The sequence below is a fragment of the Mercenaria mercenaria genome, chromosome 6, assembly GCF_021730395.1.
Source record: "Mercenaria mercenaria strain notata chromosome 6, MADL_Memer_1, whole genome shotgun sequence".
Classification (NCBI taxonomy): Eukaryota; Metazoa; Mollusca; class Bivalvia; order Venerida; family Veneridae; genus Mercenaria; species Mercenaria mercenaria.
Genome location: NC_069366.1, coordinates 3,763,092 through 3,787,136, shown reverse-complemented (window position 1 = coordinate 3,787,136; position 24,045 = coordinate 3,763,092). Strand labels below are relative to the sequence as shown.

At 34.0% G+C, this 24,045-nt stretch overlaps 1 protein-coding gene across 2 annotated transcripts in view; it reads right to left on the bottom strand.

Moving 5' to 3' along the window:
- The window catches only part of LOC123549860 (arylsulfatase J-like), a 123,339-nt gene that overhangs the window by 35,780 nt on the left and 63,514 nt on the right, over positions 1-24,045 (bottom strand). For both annotated transcript variants that reach the window (XM_045338300.2, XM_045338299.2), the window contains 2 exons: positions 21,930-22,041; positions 20,607-20,702 (listed from right to left, as the gene is read on the bottom strand). In XM_045338300.2, coding sequence (XP_045194235.2) covers positions 20,607-20,702; positions 21,930-22,041 — 208 coding nt within the window. The remainder of the gene's footprint in view (positions 1-20,606; positions 20,703-21,929; positions 22,042-24,045) is intronic.

The window sequence follows — 24,045 nt, the reverse complement described above, 5'->3', positions numbered from 1 at the left end:
TTTGGCCCTTTTAGGGGCCACTAGAGTTGAAAAAGAAATAACTTTAGATGATTGTTTTCGATGGTTATGTGCTTTGGTGCGTGACAGCAAAATAATAATAAAATAATAACGAACAGGTTAAAGGATTTTCACCAAACCTAGATAGAAGCAAAGTCAGATGGTTAAGGCTTTCTTCAGTTGAAGGCCTTAACCCATTTAGACCTCTTGTTCACTTTTCACATAACTGTGACAATTAAATTAAGGCTAAAAGATATTACATCGCAAATAGTATGTTCCGGTCATACCTTTCATACTAATCTTATTGTATATATTCAATTTAGTTTCTGCATTTGTTCTCAAATCTGGTGGCATAAATTTCAACTTAATACTGAGTATCATAACAAGAATTCATAGCATTTAGTTTTCAACTAAACATTTGCAGTCACAGCACACATGTTTCATATTTGGTACAGTTACATCATGTGATACTTTAATAGTTTTGTGGCATTGATTTTGATTCACACCAACCATTTGTAATAATTGACTACTTAAAATTCTAAGAAACATATATATCTATTCTCTCTCACAAACACATTCGTTTTTTCATATTCTTCACAGTTTCTTCATGTACGTACTTTCATTTAGTGAGTTGAATTTCAGCATTGCATTCCTTGTTTGATATTTCGTCGCCTGATTCTTATAGTGTTCTATCTCCATTTTTTGAAGATACAGCTTCAGAATGACGAAAATAGTTTCTATCCGAAATACACATCAATAAGGTCTGTTGCAAATCTTGCATGCATTTTCTTGCCTACAGCTTATTTGACAATGCTATGTGTTTGTATATGTAATAAAATGATAAAATAACCTATATAAGCAATCTCACCTATGGCTAGCCTATGCATGTCGTGTAGATAGGCATTCTAAGTTTTTTTTCAAACATGCTACAACTATGCCTATCCGCCATATTTTGGTATGATCACATGCATGTAACTGTGCATTCTATTGGTTAAAATGGAGTTAGAGCAATTCTGGATTAAGTTAAATGGAGATAGAGCACTCCTTTACAAAGTCTAATGATGATCACATGATGTTAGTTTATGTGTATGATTGGTCAGAATATTTTTAAACATTACAGTGCTTTAAGTCCTGGAGATAGAGTACTTTAATCGTTACTGTTACATTCAAACAGAGGACATGGAGCAAAGTATTACGCAGGATCTTTCTCTATGACGTCAAATGTTACGTTTTCTTTCTCCAGAACGATAGAACTCGGCAAGACAAAAAAAAATGATGTAAAAATCTCATTTTTTTTCTTCAAAAAATGGAGATAGAACACTATAAGAATCAGGCGACGACAAGTAATTGTGGATACTCGTTTGAAGATGCTGGTCATTACCTATTTCACTGTTCCATATTTAAACTTCAAAGAATTATACTCTTTGAAGAAACTAGAATCTTTCATCCACTTAATGTTAATCTATTACTTTTCGGTAGTGATTTGTTGGACGTTAAAAATAATCAAAAAGTATTTACAGCTGTTCAAAAATTCATTAAAACTACGGAACGTTTTGACTTTATTTCCTATGTTTATACGCCCTGCTGCCACTAATTTGCAAATGTATATGTTGGCAGAAACGAATCCATTGATCATGGGTGGGATACTTCTTGGCTGGATCCTAAAGCCTTATCAAAAGTTATATATATGTACTTGTTTAAGCTACTGACAAATTATGTTTCTATCTCAACGTTTTATGTCTTTTTCCTTTTTGCTTAATAAGTATGCATGTTACAAATAGATTAAAATTATGCCATTACTAAATAACAATATATGTTTACTTTCTTTGTAGGGAAGGGCCGATCGCTAATGTTGTAAGAACTTGGGCCCAACCCTTTTGCTTTTCAATATATCGTAAATGTCTTGTCTCTGTATATATACATGTATATATAAGCAATAAAATATGTTTAAACTCAACATATATAAAATTATCCTTTACTAGTATATATCACTGCGAAAAAGGAGTTAATATGGGAGCGTACGGGATTCCGTATATTACCAATATACGGGAAGAAATACGGAAAAACTAAAATACGGGCGTGTACGGGACATGTATATTTAAAAGTCGGTATACTAGTAAAATACGGATTTCCGTATACTATGAAATACGGAATTCTTGATAAACGATACCCCGTAATTATTGAAATACGAGAATTTTTTAAAAAAAGGGTTATTCGGATCGTAAACAACACTTTATATTTCCCGTATATATCTGATGTACGGGAATAAGTTAATCCGTATATTACGAAAATACGGGACGTATATTTCCCGTATATGTTTCATATACAACCTCGTATATTTTCCGTATATTTTAGAAATACCGGATATGAATAATTTGTATATTTCGAAAATACGGGACTTATATTTCCCGTATATTCTTTGTATACAACTCCGTATATTGCCCGTATATGCCTGAAATACGGGATTGAAATAATTTGTATATTTCGAAAATACGGGACTTATATTTCCCGTATATTCTTTGTATACAACTCCGTATATTGCCCGTATATGCCTGAAATACGGGATTGAAATAATTTGTATATTTCGAAAATACGGGACTTATATTTCCCGTATATTCTTTGTATACAACTTCGTATATTGCCCGTATATGCCTGAAATACGGGATTGAAATAATTTGTATATTTCGAAAATACGAGACTGATATTTCCCGTATATTCTTTTTATACAACCCCGTATATTTCCCGTATATTCTGAAAATACGGGATATGAATAATTTGTATACAATGTATTTAAAAAATACGGGACTTATATTTCCCGTATATTTTTCGTATACAATCCCGTATATTTCCCGTATATTCTAGAAATACGGGATTTGAATAATTTATATATTTCGAAAATACGGGACATATATTTCTCGCATATTCTTCGTATACAACTCCGTATATTTCCCGTATATGCCGAAAATACGGGATTTAAATAATTTGTATATTTCGAAAATACGGGACGTATATTTCCCGTATATGCTTGGTATACAACTCGTATTTGCCGTATGTGTCGGGAATACGAGATTCAGAAATGTGAATATAATCATACTCAGAAATGTTTGGCAAAAATACAAACGATAATAGTCTGGTCATTAAAATGTTAGAGCAATAATTAAAAGGAAATCCTGTTCACCAAGTTTTGCTAGTGGTATATGACACTCTTAGGTTAAAATAGCAGCGAAGATTCATGAGTTAAAGAAACCTTGCTGTTTTTATATACATTATGACAGAGCTTTTGAAAATCTATATATACTTTGAAATGAAATGCGCATGTTAGTTGCCTTTATTAAAGCACAAGTGTGACCTTGATCTTGAAGCGAGCAATCCGAAACATGTGTTTCGCACGTCGTCTCGATGTTGTTGACATTTACACCAAGTTTCTTTAAATCCTTCAAGCAGTTTAAGAGTAGTTACAGAGCGGAGGCGAAACAATATCATATAACTTTTGACCTCTATGTATGACCTTGATATGAAGCAAGCAATAGAAACGTTGTCTCAATATGGTGAACATTTGTGTCAAGATTTCTTTGAAATCCTTGAAGAGGTTCAAGAGTTACAGAACGATCGCAGAAAAAGCTAACGGACATACGGACACCGGCGTCATATCATTATACGCACCCTTCGGGCGTATAAAATCAACGACATTGATCAATTCAACCTTTTTCCACGTTTCGAACTTTCTACAATGTACAATATATATTCCTTCGTGTTTTCATAATGTCTACATTCAGTGTATAAAGACAAAGAATCCAGTCCCGATATTTGCAAAAGAATAAGTTGCTTCCTACTAAATTTTTCATTCATATTCTATATTAGACTTTTTCTTGGCTTAGCATTCTTTTTTTAAAAAAAGTATAGACAGAATAAATTGTTCTAAAGCTCACAATATGACCAGTTTGCATTTTTAAAGAAAGAATATATTAGCCAAAATCTGGAGTCAATGCCCTTTAATATTGATAGAAAAAGATGGATTTCTTGTAGTAAAACACATTCAAGTGGAAAATCAAAGGCATGGAATAATTCATTCTTTGTTCTTGCGCGTCTAAAATTAAAAAAATAAACATTCGCGGACCATCTCAAATATAGAATCAAAGACCTCGAGTAATTCAGCCTTTCTTCTCGCATGTTTTTTTTTTCGACTTTTCAATACAAGCAATTAGGATTGATTAAGCAATCAATTTATTATATCATTATAAACGCTAATCCATGCAATCAATATATGTAGTGAAAATTACAGTCTCCGGGCATTTCAAATGTCAAACGTTTTGCATGTTTTCGAACTTGCACATTAATGCAAACTGAATGCTAATATTGAAAGAAATAGATGTATAACACTAATATTTTATGAACGGATAAAAACATCCGCGGACAAAAACAGAAACAGGTAAAAACTCAAAGATATGGATAAATCCATCATTTCTTCTGTGCGTTTCCGATTTATTTTTACATTCAATCTAAATATCCGATTCAGAAAGAAAATCATTCATCCCTATTTATTTGTAGTGATAAGCACATTCGTGGATAATCGCCATTGTAAAAATCAAATGCATGTATTAATTACTCTTTTTTCTGCATATTTCCAACGCTTGTGTATACAATGCAAATAATTATAAAAAAGATCAACTAGTCTATTCCTGTTTCATACAGTAAAAATATGATATCCGTAAATTGTAACACCAAACACGTGTGTTAATACTTTACTTATGAAATCGATTCTAAAACTTTTACAGACGCAAAATAAATGATATACTAAATCAACTACACAAAAGGAGCTTTTTTAAAGACAAAAGGACAGTTTGAGCAAATTCCACGATTTCTGAGCATAATCGCAAAAATATTTTAGTGCCATGACTTTCTACTCGCATTTTTTATTCTTACTCGAATTTCGAGAGTTAGTGACCGCTCAATTCGATCCTGGTCTGCTACCGTCCGGGTGGGTCGTTTTTGTTGGGTTTAGTGTAACATCGACATAATTATAGGTCCTATAGCGACTTTCCAGCTTTGTTGGTGGAGGATTACCCCAAGTGCCCCTCCGTGCATTATTTCATCACGAGCGGGCACCTGCGTAGCCCCAACGACCTTCCGTAAGCCAGCTTGATGGCTTCTTCACATGGAGAATTCAACACCACGAGTGAGGCTCGAACCCTAATCGGTGAGAGGCAAGTGGTTTGAAGTCAGCGATCTAAACCACTCCACCACTGAGGCCCCATCCTGGTAGTTCGAACCTTTAAACTAACGTGTAGATAACATGGCATTTTGATTAAGAAAGCACATAATTAACTGTAGTCATTCAGTTTAGTTCAATTCAGAGAGCTATAAAATGTATTTTATACTTCTTTGTTTAATTCTAGCTGTTACTTATGAATTATTAATTGAAATATGTGTTCATATTTTCAAAGTAATTCCGCAGATACTTCCATGTATTCTACGGTTGCATAGCAGGGACATAGGAAATATTTTATTTGTGACGTGCGAACGTATTAGCTAACTCAAGCAAACGTGATAGCTAACAAATGCGAACATGATAGATATCACGTGCGCACGTGATAATCTGTTAATCAGCACGTGGTAGCTAACACGTACGCACTTGATGCATACAATTTTCCCTATGTCCTCTCTATGCCACCGTGGTATACACTGTTCCAAGTTATTTCTCGTGGTTGTAGTTTCCGTTGGAAGTTACCTGACACTCATGAATATTTTGTGTACTTCCGTAATTTGTTTTTCAGTGTCCGATCATAAATATCGATATAAAGATTACATGTTTATTTATATAACTCTTAATTGATATACTGCCGCATGTGCAGGTAGCTGAGAGGACAGCGTATAGCTGGCAATATGGGTAGTTGGTTCGAGTCCTACCTCTGACCATACCTTTCCCCCCAAATTTTATATGCAAACTTATCATATTTACTCGTTGTAAAAAAAATGGAGTAATTTGTTTAAAGTATCTCAGATAAAAAGGCAAATTACTCGTCATAAGCGTACCAGAATATAAATACTACAAGACAAAGAGCTATAAAATAAATGTATTTTATACTTCTTTGTACAAGAAAAAACAATTAGAATTAAAAAAAAAGTATGGGACATAAATTTATGTAAAAACAAAACAGGTATCATTAACATTACATTACATTAATAAAATGATACCCGTGGTAACGTGCATGGAAGTCAGACCCACCGTGACATTGATCAGCTGTGTAATATTGATATTTTCAGGATAAAAATATTACGTAAATTAACGAAAACGCCCGGAAATATTGGCAAAGAATAATGAGTGCCAGGTCAATACTTACGGACAATATAGTTATGATTATTATGAAAATAAACAAAGTCGTCTTACATAGACTTTTCATCAAGTGCTATATAAGTATTTTCACTGATCCATCCATCTCTTTCGTAAATAATATAAAATCTGCGGAACAGTTTTACTGCAACATTAATTGATAATAATTGTATGCATATTAATTAAATTGATACGATAATCTGTAAGCTCCAATTAACCCTCTGCCGTTGAATTGAATCGGCCAATCAGTGGGGAACACGCATCGCGCGCGCGTTCATCCAACCCGAGGCGATAACATCTGGTTGAAGTGACCGCACGCTGTGTATTGCAAAAATGTCTTGACATTTACGTAAATTCTACAGAGTGAGATCAAAGAGCAATAAAAATGTATTTTATACTTCTTTGGGAAGGTGAAGGCTCGGGTAAGTACTTATTTGATTTAATTTTACCATACTGAATTTGACAGATTTTTTTTTCTCAATTTGAATTCTTTTTGTAACAAAGCATGCAGATCATGAATTATATTTCATTTAATCGAAACACTTAATGTAGACCAATTGATACATTTTGGACGAAATACTCCTTAAATTGCTAGCCTCAGTAAAAAAAAATGTCAATTTACTAAATTATGTAATTATAATTCGAAAAAGGAAATTCAGAATAGCCGCTAAATGGTTTCATTCATTCATTCATTCAAGCACAATTCATTTAACATTTCATTTGTAGACAAGAATTCCAGTCTTGCAAGTGATTGTAAAAAAATATCGTGCACAAATATTTCATGAATACCATTGTGATTAAAAGAAATAAATGTTGTAAAGACAAAACAGTTACTGATAAGTTTAAATTTCGTAGAAGCAAAGTAGCCAGGGCTAACTTTTTTACATTCATTCACTCGATCAAAACTGGAATCTCTTGAAAGCACTCATGAAGTAAATAATTACGATCTTTTATCTTTAGAAAATGGATAATCTAACTGACAAAATAACGCTTTTACTAGACTAAAATGTAAGCGGTTGTGTAGCTGTATTCAGACGTTATGTTTTGTTCATAGGAGAGAACTCTTGAGACTATTCAAATTTTGTATAATTATGTCCCTTTTCTTCTCAAAACATTAGAAGTCAGAATTTTTTCCAGAATTTTTTTCTAAAAAAGAAAAAACAGATTGTCTAGTCGGTAGCCAGACTAGCGGTTGTGATGCGTATTATTGTAGTATCATATCCAAAAAACTTGGTTATAATAAAATTTCATATTATACAGAATTTTATATTAACATGAAATTGTTAAAAATTTTATGTTAACATAAAAGTATTTAAACTGTAAGAAAATTTAAGTTTGATTCTCTAAATACACACCTACTCATTATCTTTTGTTTGCCTAGGGTCTATATATATATCGAAAACAAATGTAAGAACATTAAACATCTCGCGGGAAGGTCGACCTGTGCATGTAAATGTGTTTTCTGCTACAACAGCCAGACCTGTTCACGTGCACAGATAGACCTGCGCACGCGCATGTTCAATCATCCTGAAAACAAGAGATCATTTGTTAGAAAAGAAATCGAGTATGTCTGTAAATTCGATCAAACTGATACCATTTATTTTACTGATGTATACACTGTTACATAACTATTCATTATCAATTTTTAGTAACATCTCTAAACCGATAAAGTGGGACAGGTTTACCTATCATAAAAATCAATAAATCCAATAATCCAATAATATCATCGCTACCGAACGCATTTGTCGGGGAAAAATCGAGAATTAATGCATATCTAGCATTGGTCATTATCTGTTGCATTTACAGGTGGACTGTTTTTGAATTAAGTTTTAATTAACATTTGAGTGAAAAGTGGAACAAGTCGTAAATGTATATACAATACTTCATTGATTGGCAAAAAATAAATAAAATTTAAGATCAATATGAATATGTTATCTAAAATATTTAGAAAGCGTTACATGTTATACTACATCTAAAACATAAATTTACTTTCTTGTAATACATGAAACATAATGCTAAACATATATCCATGTACACAAAAGAAATATCTACGTTCACGAAACTATCTTAAAATAAATTCCCAATAATATAAAAATTTTGAGTTTGTACTGCTTCTTCCTACTGTCATAGTATTAATGAAATAAGTGTAAAAATCATAAAAACTAAATTCTTGAGACAAAGAAAGAAAAAAAAAGACGCTACAAAGACAGAAGAAAGAGATATATAACTACAACGTACGGACCATAAAACCTTTCACTAAGTTAATCAACATATGAGCCGCGCCATGAGAAAACCAACATAGCGCATTTGCGACCGGCATGGATCCAGACCAGCCTGCGCATCCGTGCAGTCTGGTCGGGATCCATGCTGTTTGCTACCGGTTTCTCTACTTGCAATAAAGTTTGAAAGCGAACGGCATGGATCCTGACCAGACTGCGCGGATCGCAAATGCACTATGTTGTTTTTTCCATGGCGCGGTTCATATTTTTTATGACCCAGCTTGAACACACACTGACCGGATATTTCTTATCTCTAGGCAATATTGTAATACACAATGAACTTTAAAGGGTGATTAAACATTTGACACAATTAGATTATTTTATGTTAACTGCAACTGTGTCAAATCTTTGGACTAAAATGGGAAAAAGATAACGCAATTTTTAAACGGAAAGTTAAAAGAATACCAAAACATGCATTAAAGACATTTACTTCCAGATCGTTCTTCATATTTTTAGATCTCTGGACATAAATGCTCCATTTCTTAAGAATGCTTTGAAACGTTATTACTGACAGACTATACATGCGAATTAGTTGTTTAACTATTTTTTATGAAGCGTTTGTATATTTGACGCGCATTGAACACCAAAAACCCGCATCAGCGTTTTTGGTCACGACAGCGGAAACTTCTTTTCTGCTGCGACGGTCCGGGTTCGATTTCTGACGGTGTCATCTATTTTTCTTGATATGGTATTTTTTAAATAGTTGAGAAACAAAAATAAATCCTGTTCTGATGTTTGTTATATGACCAAACTTCAATTTGAAAGAGAGCTTTGATGAACTGATAGTATCAAAAATTCGGTAACACTTAACCGAAATAATGTTTATCATATTGATATTCTGTTATTTTTTATATTTCAGTTAGGTTTATCTATAAGATTTGGATGCATGTGTCTTACAATTATACTAGTTAGTTTTCTGTTTCATCAGACGTTTTTGATGAATACAGTTGAATCTCGTTACCTCGATATCGGTTAGCTCGATACTCCGGTTAGCACGATATGTTTGAGTCGGTCCGGATTTTTCCTTATTTATCTTAATGTAATTATTTATCATTACCTCGATATGATTAGCTCGATATTTTGTTTAGCTCGATGAGATTTTTCAGTCCCGTCAACGTACCTGTACTGTTTTACACCTCGTTTCCTCGATATCTCAGCTTGTCAAAAAATGTCCATGTTATTTGTAAGGTGTGAAAATCAACTTATTGTTGGTCGGTGATGGATTAATCATATTCAAGTTAGTTTGTGTGTTCGTTTTGTTTTTTATTTAATGTTTAATCCAATTTAAATGTCATGAAGTTTGCATTTAATTCCCAATAATCAGTCTTAAAAAACAGCGTGCGAGCTGGAAAGCTGTTTCCCAATATAACAGCTAATTTGGATGAAATATTTTCTGTTTGACGAAGTAAAAATCTGCCATTGAGGATTCAGTAACAAAATGCCTACATAACTTGCAATTTTTTGTTATCGAAGCACAATCAAAATGACTACTCAACTAGGAATATAACCGCTGCAATCAGACTTGTTTCGGGAAGGAATAAAAATGCTCATGTTTAAATGTATGTTTTAAAAAATTAAAAAGTTGTATGTATGCATTTAATAAAGATGATTTTTTTTTGTCAATAAAATTAAAATCGTATTTACGTTTTATATTATTTCTTTCCCCTTTCAAACCTTTCGAAAAAAGAATCGGGTATAATGACAATATAGAAGTCCGGCACAAGTACAAAGTAGTCCCAGGTAGTCGATATCATTACGTCGAACTTCGGATACGTCGATGCAATTTTTAAAGTCCCTTGAATATCGAGGTAACGGTATTCGATTTTATTGTCTACAAAAAATCATTTAAGCAAACAATTAAAACATTTAATGGCAAAATATCGTTCAGAACTTGTTCAGTCACAAAGTTTAAAGAGATGTTTGAAATAAAATATAAAAAAAGTCTTAGCAACGCGACTCATATTATGTCGCTTTCCTATACTTAATCAAAACTGTACAAAATAATTATTGTGCATCTAACAATATAAAAAACACGTGGAATCGCGTAATGGCAGACAGGTTATAGAACACTATTTTAGCATAATGGCGGCGAACGTGTTATGGGGCTCTATTTTTTCACAATAAATGGCTCCGAATGTCTATGTTAAAGCCCCACTGTGTTCAATTGTTTGTTCGTTTTGTCCTTGTGTGTTGGCTTTGTGTGTGTGTGTGTGTGTGTGTGTGTGAGAGAGAGAGAGTGTGGTGCACGCGTCTGCGTGCTGGGGGTTTCGTTTCGAGGAGGCTGCGTTTTTGGTGCGTGGCATTCCCTGTTTGACATTTGTCTTTGTTTTTTAAATTGTAGCTGTATTTTTGACATCATTTTGGTAGAAATAAAATGGGAAAATGTTATTTCGATGACATCACTGCACTTTATATGCTTTTGAAGTAAACAATTGCTGCAGGTAAAACCTCTCTTTAAATATATCTTCCCTACTTATGTCATTACTTTGTGGCAGTTTGAAGATAGTCCTTCAAAAATGATGTAACGATTGACCTGGCTACGTGTGTCGGCATAATGAACACCATGCATTTTATATAAAATATAATGTGCCCCATATGGTTCTGGGACGATCTTTGAAAAGAATTGGAACCACTGCCTTACCCTTGCATGATCGTAAGAGGCGACCAATAGGGTCTTAACACTTGGTTTTGCTGTAACCCTGTGAATCCAGCAGGTATGCAAATTTTGATTCCATACCTCATGTTTTTATTTCGATGTAAATGAGATATGAAACCAAAATTTATAGTCCTGTTTGGCGCCAAAAAACCTATACTGTGTTGGTGCGCCGTAAAACTCAAATAAATAAATAAGATATAATGTAGGAGGTAGATTTTAGCCTAATATAACCATTAAATGCTATATCTATTTTTTTTTCGCGACAAAATGAGTACACGTAAATGATGTCATCCCTGCCCACACGTCATTTCATTCGTGATATTTTTTCACATCATTTATAGCGTTAATAGATAATAATTATAATTCTCTGTATCTGTTAACTGCAAGAGTGCATTTATATAACTTTTAATGCGTGCAAATTTTATTTCAGATTGGCACAAGAGATTTTTCAATTAACTGCAACTGGAATTACAAATCCAAGATGACGATTTATTTTCGTGATAGAGAATATGCTTATGCGAGAAGTTTAGCCAACAAATGCTACAGACAGCCCGAAAGAGCCATTCGTTCTCAATGACATTCGTACCTCAACAGATAAAAGCTTACATTTATTGAGACCAGGAAACTAATATTTCCGTAAGGGAATCATTTGTAACCTGCTTACAAATTCCAACACAGAATGCAACATGCGTCTTTTCGAAGCGCTAACTTTGAATACTTCTTCGGACATTAGAAGGGGTGTACTGCGCTACTTAGCAGACGGCAAATCGAAAAGCCTATTTGCGATAATCAACGTTGGAATAACGAAAACATTTACAGACAGTAATAAAAGAAGTGGTACTAATCTGATTTGTTGCGTAAACAGCACAGAATTAAGTTTGCGAATTGTTAGTTTTTCAATTAGAAACGAATATCTAGAAATGCATAATGTTATTGATTACTTACACTTTCTGCTTATTTCATTAGGACAAGAAATAAAAAAGAAAAAAAAACTCACAATCGTACGAAAAAAAAAACTGTTTGTTTAACCTTCATTCTATATCATCTTTCAGTTTGTGCCCCATATACCAAATCAGTTCACATAAAATAAAAATACGGGATAGCGCATATACGGGAAAAGTCGGGTCAACGTACATTTTAAAAATACTGGTCCATGTATTCTATTCCCCGTATACGAAAAACTAAGTCTGTAAGTGACACAAATACGGGATCTGTAGGGTTTTATATCTTGCATATACGGGAAAAAACCTGGCCCGTATATCAACAAAATACAGTTACGTATATTCACGTACATCAGATGCAAATAAATTCCGTATATTCCACATGTATGGGATCCGTGTATTACGTATACCATGCATATACGGGCAATTCCGTAGCCCGTATATAAAAAAAATACAGTTCCGTATATTCCCCGTATATGTCAAAAGTACGGGATCCGTATACTAAATATATGATGCGTATACGGAAAAAAATCCGATGTCCGTATATTTGAAAATACAGGTCCGTATATGTCCCGTATATTAAATGCAATTGCAGTCCGTATATGTCAAAAATAAGGGATCCGTATACTACGTATATCCGGAATATACAGGCTCGTATACTTGTTCCGTATATTCTAAAATACGGCAAGTATACGAGAAAAATGTCTAAGATCCTTCTAATACATGAAAATAAAATATATTATTATTATTATTATTATTATACCAGATTTATATAGCGCCCTTTTCATGATCAATTTCACGTTCAAAGGCACTTTACATAGTTCAAATGCAGCCACACAGGGCGCATAATTCATCCTCTACTAGTACAGACACAGAGCGATCTGACCAGAGGGGCAGAGTGAGACAAAGCCCCCACGACAGAGAGATCAGAAATCAGATACAGGCTTGTCCGTCTAACTTAGCCTAGCTCGTTGCGAATAGACAGCCTGGTTCTTTAACGTGCCCAGTGTATAGCACTGATACACGCAAGGATTGCCTGGGTTCCTGACCAATACACCTCTAGTTGGTTGGGAAACACTGAAAAGCGTTTCTGAAAATTCCCGAGTAGCTGCCGGGGATCGAACCCCCGACCTCAGGATTGGAAGGCCAGTGTGCAAACCACTGAGCTATCCGTCCACCAATATATGTTAACGCAGGACACGAATAAACATCTTTTCTAAAGGATTGTTTTGGAAACTCGAATATTTAATATATACGAGAAATATATATGCTTGTATATTCGGCGTATACGGGATCACGTATATGCATGACAGATATACGGACTTCCCGTATACTAGATGTTCCGAATACGGGATTGTATACTAGGTCCGTATAATTGTAATATACAACCCTTATACTCCCGTATTTTCGAAATATACGGGACCGTACACTCCCGCATATTGACCTTTTTTCGCAGCGTATAGCATTGAAGTACTCCCTTTAAAGAAAAAGATGTATCATAATTAGAAAATACTTAATTTATCTTAGTATTGACAGTGCATATATATCCTTTACTAGAATATTTAGCATTGAAGTAGTCCCTTTAAGGTATTATATCACTACTAGTAATGTTTTCAAAATGGCCTTTGCTTGGTATCTTCTGAAAGGTATTGTTTTGCACTATTTTGCAATTTTTAAACAACTTTTACCGTGCCGTTTTTAATAAAATTTGTATAACTTATGGTACCTCCTCAAGCTCAAGTACAGACAAATTTCAAAGTGATAGTCACTATCCAAAACATTTGCAGAGAACTCATTTTACCATCAATTTTAATAAAAGAAACATCAAACTATTGGTAAACAATGATAAAACACAAAATAAAAATGTCAATATCATTTTTTGTCTATGGTGCCTCAAGCAGACGGATTTAATGAGACAAAATTTATACTTCAACATTGAAAAATAAGGTCGAATGCTGTGTTTAAGCTTACTCCATTTAAAAAAACGCGAAAAGACGTAAAACCTACTAAATTCCTTCCACAATATATAATCTAAGAGTGAAAGCAAAATAGAGAACTTTTACTGCGTGTAACTCGATATCTTTAAAGATGTGTAACTCTACCCCTTCTGGTTAAGTAGTAAATTCACGTTGAACACCAAGAAATCGCTTATAAAATTCATCATTTTTTTCCCATTTTAGTACAAGAAATCATTAATAAGTCTTGAAAAAGTAAAAACGTACTAGAAAAAAAGGAAACTAAGAAAAAAATATGGTCAAAGTAGGGCTTGAACCTACGACCCCCCCCCCCCCCACCCCCCAAGAATTGTAGTAAAAGTATGTTTATGGTAGGAATTGAATACTCTTCAAATAGGAGGTTCTCTATTAGTGATCTAATACTTTAAAGAAAAAAGATGTATTATAATAAGAAAGTACGTAAGATATAGGCAATCCTTCCTTTCAATAAATTATTTACTAGTATTTTGTTGTGTTTTTCCTCGCACCGACACAGTTTTGATGGTCGAAGAACACCCCAGGTGCCCTCCGTGCATTATTTTATCACGAGCGGGCACCTGGGTAGAACCACTGATCTTCCGTAAGCCAGCTGGATGGCTTCCTAAACATTAGGAATTCAACGCCCCGAGTGAGGCTAGAACCCACATCGATAAAGGGCAAATAATTGAAATGATTCTGTAAAATTACGAGCCTGATTTTCTAAAAATAAAACAGAAGCAAAATCTGTTCATACGAAAATACATTGTTAGCCAAATATAAATGGCGGGAAGTGTTGTCTGTTTATTTTTCAGAAAATAACGATGTTTATGCATAATCGAAAATTTCGTGTTATTGAGTGTCACTGCAAAGCTCGAATGAACGAATGCCAGATATTTAATTCTTGTCTCCACATACAGTGGAGCACGAGGTAAATTTCCGCGATTTCGGAAAAAAAAAAACGGTTTTTGTTCGGTAACCGTTCATGAAACGATAATTGTTTGAAACAATCGAGAAACATGTAAATGAAATACGTATGCGCACCGTTAAAAAGACCCGCGTAACGAGAGTTTATTCCGCCGGCTCGGCGAGGAGAAACGATAACCGTGCAAAGTCTATCCTTGATCAGAGTGATCTTTACACGAGCATCTTACTATGAAAGATTCATTTACGTCTGCATTTGGTAAAGGATACTAATACACTTAGTATCACGGTAAAATCTGCAGCTTTTTCAGATTCAAGCTCCAACCTTTGAAATGTTATACTATATATACATTTTCGTGTTTGAAACTCTATATGTCACTGTCTGTTATTCTTTTTTATTTGCCTGAGATCACTGTCATTCACATTGATTACCTCTCTATCTGTATTTGTGTTTTCTTCTTAACTTTTAGTCATTTTTGCTACACTCTCAATCAGGTAATGAAGCAATATTCACGAGGCTCATGGGTTCATATCCAACTCTTGGAACGTCATTTTTCTCCCATTTTGTAATACTCTTTTTTGAAACTTATCATGATAAAATAGCAAACAGTACTGTCTATGGTTTAAATGATTATAATGTATACAATGTATAAATAATGATATATCACTTCAAAGTTAGGAGCACTAAAAACTCAAAAAATGAATATGCTGAATTCTACCTCGATCAGTTTACGAATAAATTTTATAGGAACCTCTAAATATGGTTTGACCGTTAATACTGTTTTTATTTTACTTACAGTCACATTCAATAATTACTGACATTTGAACGAGTGGTGTTACTCTGCAATAGAGAGCATGTTGGTCTACAACAAAGTGTCTGTTTTTAATTAAGACATAATTGAAGGAAATACATTGTCTTCTTATTATACCCTTGCGATTGCCTAAGGGAAAAATAGTCAAAACACGGAGAAGGAACTACAGTATACAATATGTACTTAAAATCAAAGTTCAACGGTTGCTGCAAGCAATGCAAAGTGATTGAAATATAAAACTGGTATATCCAGGTACTGTTCTCTGCTATATTGTACCTTTGTATAATGTATCTGATTTGCCCTTCGGTTGTTCTATGTGTTCTCATGAAACTGTAATTTTAATGTTAACACTGGACATAGACAACCGTGAATGAATGCAAGTATTGACGTACCATTTAGAAACAGAATATAGAATTTCCTCCTCTGTGGTCGGGTTGTTACAGTAGATGACTGTTACCTCTCACTGGTCGAGGCGAATGTTACCTACCATGTCTTTTTATTTAAGAAAGCTGGCAGTTTCTTATAAAGGATGGGAGATTAGTACTTGATCTTCCCAGGAACGACTGGTGGGTAAACTGTCCGCCTGACATAACTGAAATACTGGTGAAAATTGGTGTTTAACCCATCAAATCAAATCCCTCCCTTGACTTCACACACACACACACACACACATGCATGTACGCACACATTCGCACACATTTCGCATACACTGAAGAAAGTTCCTAATCAATCAATCTATACTGTATTACTATTTTGTTAATAATACAGGTATTCACACGAAAATTCACATACCGACGTTTGAATAGGTATTGCAGCAATTGTTGATTTATGTTTGAAAACTCACGGCCAAAGTAATTGCATTAGTCGTTTAGACCAGTATTGCATATTTTGCACGTGAAGGGCATGTGCACCAACATGCACGTGTTCATTTACATTTTTGGCATTACTGACGAAAGTCCTATTAGAAAAATATATATTATGGTGAATTGATATAATAGTTTGTACCGGTTACATTGATGGTTGATTTCCACTTTTAACTCTATTTTATTTACAAGAACCTTCAGTCATTGGTTATCTACCATCCGCGCTCTTTTGGCGAAATTTAACCCAAGTACCATTCATTGAAGTTACCGATTCTGAAATTCGATACAAAATTCCGACAGCCCGGGCGCGTTGCTCTTGTGTCAATTTCATGATGATGTGTGTTTTTCTAATAGGACTTTCGTCAGTAATGTTGAGAGTATATATTAACATGCACGTGCAAAATACGCTATATTGGTCAAGATGCCTAATGCTATTACGTTGGCAGTGAGTCTGCCAAAAATAAATCAATAATTAGCTGCAATATCTAATCAAATGTCGGTATGTAAAATTTCTTGTAAATACATGCATTATTATCAAAATAGTAATATAATATAAACTGACCGATTAAGAATGTACACCATTTAAATAGCTTGCTCCTTAATTGGACTATACACGCGCGCACATTTAGTTATGCACTTGTACATAATTTAGTCTTGGTACTTATTCACCGTTTTGGAGAAACACAGAGTTCCACGTTTTACGCAAACACTCGCTTTGTTATACATACACCTAAGTTAGGTACGTTTACTGTATGTTTGTGCGTGTGTGTGCGTCCGGGTGCTGGGTTATCGTTTGTGGAAGCTGCGATATTTTGAACGTTGCTTTTCCAGTTGGATATTTATATTTTATTTTTGCAGAAGCAAGGGCACCAAGGGAATTCCATTAATGACACGGCAAAGTAGTCTTTTTCCTTTCTGAGAGGAGTGATATTAAAAAGGTGGAAAGCCTAGTGGCCAGCTATAAAAGGGATGAACCAAAAACATACAGTGCGCCTAAGAACACACGGGCATAGCCTCTTGCAACATTTGAAATTGTAGTAGATAACGATCGAAAGTTTTAAGAAGTTTGTAGATCACATCTAAATAAAATCAGGTTCTGAAATAACTAGTCGCGAAAATGTTTGTAGATAACGTTTGAACTAAATAACGGTAATAACAGTAATAGCATTTAGCAAACGATTTACGAAGTTTATTATAACGGTAACCCTGCTTCAGTAGCTTTCTCGTAATAGCGATATTCATTAAAAAAGGTACTTTAACGTGACTACAGGCTATGACAAATCTTATTAGCTGTGTAATAAAAAACATAAGATGTAGCATTTGAAATCGATAATATCACGATTAAAGTTATCTCTTTTACAATTCTTCATCTTCTCGTACGCGACAACACTGTCAGACCAGTAGCCTCGATGAAACTTGTGGCTTGCCGCAGATCTTCAATGCCTCCATACAGTTTCTGGTGGGCTGTGGTATATATCGGCCAAGTCGCAGCTCGCTCCTGGTCATGACTTTTACATCTCTGAAGTATATGCTTTGCAGTCTAATCTTTCTCACCACATGGACAAGTTGGCAATGATGCCAGTCTGTATTTCTTGTACATGTGAGCACTGAGCTTGTTGTGCCCTGAGCAGAGCCTGACCATCATCATCTCTTTTACAATTAACATTTCGTATATTTTTGTACGTATATTACCTTAAATGAATTTGAAATATAAATTTAAAAGGAAGCAATAGTAGCATCATTGTAAGTCTTATTTGATTGAAGACCTCTAGAACATTAATTAGCCACAATAAGGGTGAAATACGGGTTATCAATGATTACTTTATCGCCTATTTATTTTATGCTGAAATAGTGAAATTTATCAGTGATATATAAAATTAATATCATTTTTATTCTTCACTGGCATGTAACTACACTTAAAGGATATGAATCCTAAATAAAAGAAAAAATCCTTTCAAAATATACGTCTGTAAAGGTATAAATGTATAAAGATAATAAAAGGATCATAAATATTTAAATCCTATTACAAATATATTTAAAAGAAATCAGAAAACATAATAGAGCTATTTACACTTTTTCTACAAGGATATTCTGACGTCACGATATTATAACGTCATGATGCACATGACGTTGCGCAGACAAACTGGATATAAGTTGGTTAAAACCATTATAAATGCATAAAATAAAAACAAAAATGTTTGTTTCAGTGTAAAATCGAAACATATTTCTTTCCTTTACAGCATAATTTACATTTTCACTCGTGGCTGTGCCCCTCGTAAAAATATTGTATTATAGTGTTCACTCGGTAAAATATATTTCGATCTTATTTTTGTAATACAGAACTACAGCAAGTCATTCGTCGCCGACGAAGATCTCTTAACTGTACAATTCATCATGTAATTAACTAAATTGACAATCCATCTTTTATTTCATCATGTCACATTTTAGGGGTTATGACGCTCTATGTGTGTGTTTTTCGCAAGACTTCAGTTTCACTTGAAATGTGTGGTATTTCTATCTAAAACAGTACATGATGGCACCATTTACCGGGAGGTTGAACCACTATATGCAGCACGTCTGGGCGTACCAGATGTTTAGCGCACTGGTATTGGCAATAGGGGTAAAACGACCTCAGGGGTGGGGGGTGCGGTCATGGCTGTTTGTTACAATAAGGCTGTAAATATTATCATTGTTCATTTATGATATTGTTGTAATAACTATTATTGTTTACTATTATGTACAACGCCATTGAAAATATCATTTATTAAAAAGACGTGTAATCAAATTGTTCAGTTTCAGTTTTGTGATTGCATATGTCATGTTTTGTTATGTTCCTACGTATCTGCGATGTGTCACATGTTTAATTGTAAAGCGCCTTCGAACGTATATTACATATGAAAAGGGCGCTCAACAAATCTGGTATAATAATGATAATAATACACTAAAACAAACAAATATCCTTTATTGAAGTGCTGCTGAAGCTATCGCGGATAAAGTAAAATCACTAAATCTGGACATCCTTACCACAAAATTGTCACTTGACGACTCAATGAAGGCTCAAATATGTCGCGTTGGCAACAATGTTATTTTTGTACTCAGACACCAATAAAAGAAGACGGTTGCAAATATCTTTAGTTATAGCTTTTAAATAAACCAAGTGGCTGGCAGGGTAAATCAATAGAGGTCACAATTTTAGCCCAATTGTAAATAAACATGCTCAAAATATTTGTTCCAATTATTTCTAAATTGAATTTGAAACTGAATTAAGTCATGTAAATCCACATCGTTAACACTCACCTAGATTTTATGAGATATATTCTGAATATTTGTTTTAATGAAATCTTCATCAGCTTTGAAGTCTGGATTGATATTTGTGTATCGGATGTAACAAAACTAGGTCTCATGATCAAATTTTACAAACAAGCATGGAAATTTTTAAGATGTTATATTTTCTACCTGATCTTCCTAGAACCATGTCAGAATGTTTTCTGTGAAATGTAAATAAAGTCTTAACTAGATAATCTGTAGTGACTTAACTATATTTTTTAACCATCAGATTGTAAACTTGTTGCAGAGTTCAGTGAGAAAAAAAAATGAATATCCAACGTAAAACGACGTTCAAACATAGCCTTTTCAAAACGCAACACACGGCACCAAGACATGCACATGCATTCACACACACAATGCAAACACATGATGACAAAAGAAAGAAATAGAAATAGACGAATACATTGAGGCACAGCCTACGAACAGTCAGTAACAAAAACACTACTTTGGAACTTGCACGGATTTACTACACATTTTCCACAAATGTATAAATATAAATATAATACCTGTGGTAAAGATAAGCAATGTGTTGTCCCATATTCCACGCTTCTTCATAGTATCCACTATTTCACCGATGGACTCATCCATACATGACACCATTCCTATAACAATTTAGAAAAAAATAGCAATTGCATTCACACTGCTTAACACACACAAAAAAATAACTTTCCAAAAAATATTAAAATTGCAAAACCAACATAAACTCTGTATGTGAATATTGCCTAATGACTGCGGATTAAGATGAACATTGTAGTTAATTAGGTTTAGAATTTCGTCGACAGTAATGGAGTATTTAATTATATCCAGGCTTACTAATGTTTTACAGGTTTTATATTATTAGTAATTTAAATGTATTTTATCGATTGATTTCGGGCACAAATTTAATCTTTCTAGAACTCTTTAAAGCAAGCCGTAAGTATTCCTTAGTATCAAAGCAATCAACTTTTTTTATAATAATAATCATAATAGCTTTTAAATATTTTGGATTATAGTTTTCTAAATAATGTCTGCTAGAGGACCTGACGGAGCTTTAATTTGTTTATGCCAAATTATAACATAATGATAAAAATTAAGGTTGAAAATAGATCAAAGATTTTAATTTGAATCGAACTTATTATTCTAATAACGTTTTGCAAAAAGGTAATTAGATTGACAAAATTTCTGTAATGTGCAATTTTATATACATATTTTTCTAACCTGTGACATCCTAAACTGTTTTAAAACTTATGTTTACACTAGTGCCTTTAAATCATTTAATTAAAGTTGCAGGGTTAGAGTACGGGTGAATGTTAGGGTTTATATATATAAACATTTTGTCTATATATATAAACTTCTAACATATGCAAGTACTGAGCACTTTTCAACCTGGGCTAGAGGACGTGACCAGTAGCATGCATTTCCACTGAGATAAATGAAAAGGGCTAACTTTAACCGAGCATTTCATTCTCATTGTGATGGATGGTCTGTGAAGTTTCCTCTTTTTCTATTTTTAAGGAATTCATAATTGAAGATATAACAATATTTTATTAAACTATTTCATCATTAGTAAACAGTATACATTTTATAACATGTAATCAAAAGTGGTGATTACTGATAAATCATGATAATTCTACTAAATTAGTAAAAACCGATTACTGATTCTGATAAGAATTACATCAAGGTAGGAGTCGGTGATGCGTAATGCCGTTAATACCATTTTGTAATGTAGTGCGATAAGGTTATTATCAACAATTGCTTCGCATTCTGCATATCAAAAAGCATGAAGATGCGACGTTAAGCCTACGAAATATAAATAGCTTAAATGTTAAAAATAAAGTCATTAAGTTTACCTGCATACTGCCTCCTCTTTGTATCCTTAATATGGCTATACTGTTTTACGTATATTTCTGGAACTTGCAAAGGAGCGTGGACGGCTTGGAATGATATGTAGATGAACATCGGCTATAATATGAATTTTATTTGTATTTCAATGAAACGTATCAACAAATATTTAAAGTATTTATACCTTGAATATGCTAATTTCCTTCCTTTTTTATCAATCAACTCATTTTTAGTAAACTCATTCACGCTGAATCGTGATAAAGTTAAGCCCCACTGCAGTAGAACCTTTTTGTTTCCAATGTTGGATCAAACGACTAAGATTTTCTTATCGTTCATTATCGAAGAGCGCAGGATAAGAGCAGAAGGAGGAGGAATTTGTCACAATGGAGAATAATTTTGTGTGTAGTTCAAGCGACGATGAGATTGACAGGCTCCGAATGAATGTAAATGACAATGAAATTAATAAATTTTGTTATAAGACAGCGGTAGCGTCTGACAATCACGTCCAACTCTGCGAATTAGAGAGGAGGAAATCGGCGATCCAGGAAAACGCGGGGATAAATACAGACAGTTTGGTCGAAGCCACTTCGACCTGACATTTTGGATTGTTCATGCATCAACGCGCGGTCCGACACATGTATTGACTGATGAAATGTCACATTAAATTTTCTTTAAAACTTTGACAATGATTTTTTGACAAAAGACATGAGGCGGCACAGTTTACCGCATTCTGGAGGGCATCTAAATCTATGAACCGGACTGAATTCGTTATCACTCATCTACGATTTTTCAGATTAATTTCGACTTAATGTTTACACTATCGGGTGACCCAAAAGTTTAGCCTGTGTCTGTGTAAATTTTCAGCATTTAACAGCGGCAAACTTGTTGGTCAAACTTATATTACGATTATTTGTTAGATTGTTCAATGGTGCCGCTAATGTGACAGGCATTGACAACGATAAACACATCATACTCTATGTTTATCTCTCCTTGTGCATTTGCCAAACAATTAACTGCTTTATGGTTATCAAAAGGAAACTGGAACTTTTATTAAATTACACCTAATTAAATTCTACAACTTCTGAATCTGAATATAATTGTCCTGCAGCAGGTCCCGACAAAGAACCATAACGAATATGGACAACAGGTTTGTCTAAGTCATTTTAAACTTCTACAAGTAGAATGATGTATTTTAAGCCATGTTTTGGGCATTATTATATTGTGCAAAACTAATTATGATATATGTGCAAATCTGGTCGGTAAGTACACACTGTCCTATCAAACCGCACAGGAGACTGGGGCTTACCAAAAGATATCTGCGGCTTTTCTGTTCTGTGTAGAGGAAAGGGGTCGAGAAAATTTGAAATCCTTTAATTAAAACAATGCAGTTTGAATCACAGAAAATTCCCAGACTGCAAGTGATTTGTGTGCACAACAGTCACACCAGTTGAGGAGATTTTTAAGAACAAGATCACAACCGTGACACATACGGGAGTTTGTGGGTTTCACCACTGGCAGAAAATGTTTGCAGAAAACATCAACAGATTTGCACATTTATCGGTTCTATATATCTTTTCAATTACAATTTGTTTGTCTATTTACTTTAAAAATGGAAGAATATACATACTCGGCATCAAAGACTGAAATCTGGATGGAGGCACATGGCATGACAGTCATTTTACTTGAAAAGTTAATGATGACACGCGATTATCATTTGGTGGAACATTTTATTTTAACTTCCAAATAAAATCAATCCGTTTCTATTGGACACTTATTAAGACTTAATTGCGTTTTAATTATAAACATTAAATGGTACTAGTAAGACGGAAACAAATTTCTGAAGTATCAGACCATTTCAGATCTATGATATCATGATGCGAGAAGTTTCCTGTTACCCGTATGGGATAACTCCATTCTTTACATGCACGGACCCAGAGCCTGACAGAGGAGCATTGTGGGTCAATCCCCCTTTGATTCTTACATTTTACAAAGAAAATCGGTCTTGAAACTCGGTTTGGATGACCCCCTCTTTAAAGTTGATGTCCCTCTAATCAAAACTCCTTGATCTGCACATGCTTTACTTATGAAATAGTATCTTCAAACAAATACGTGAATATGCCCACA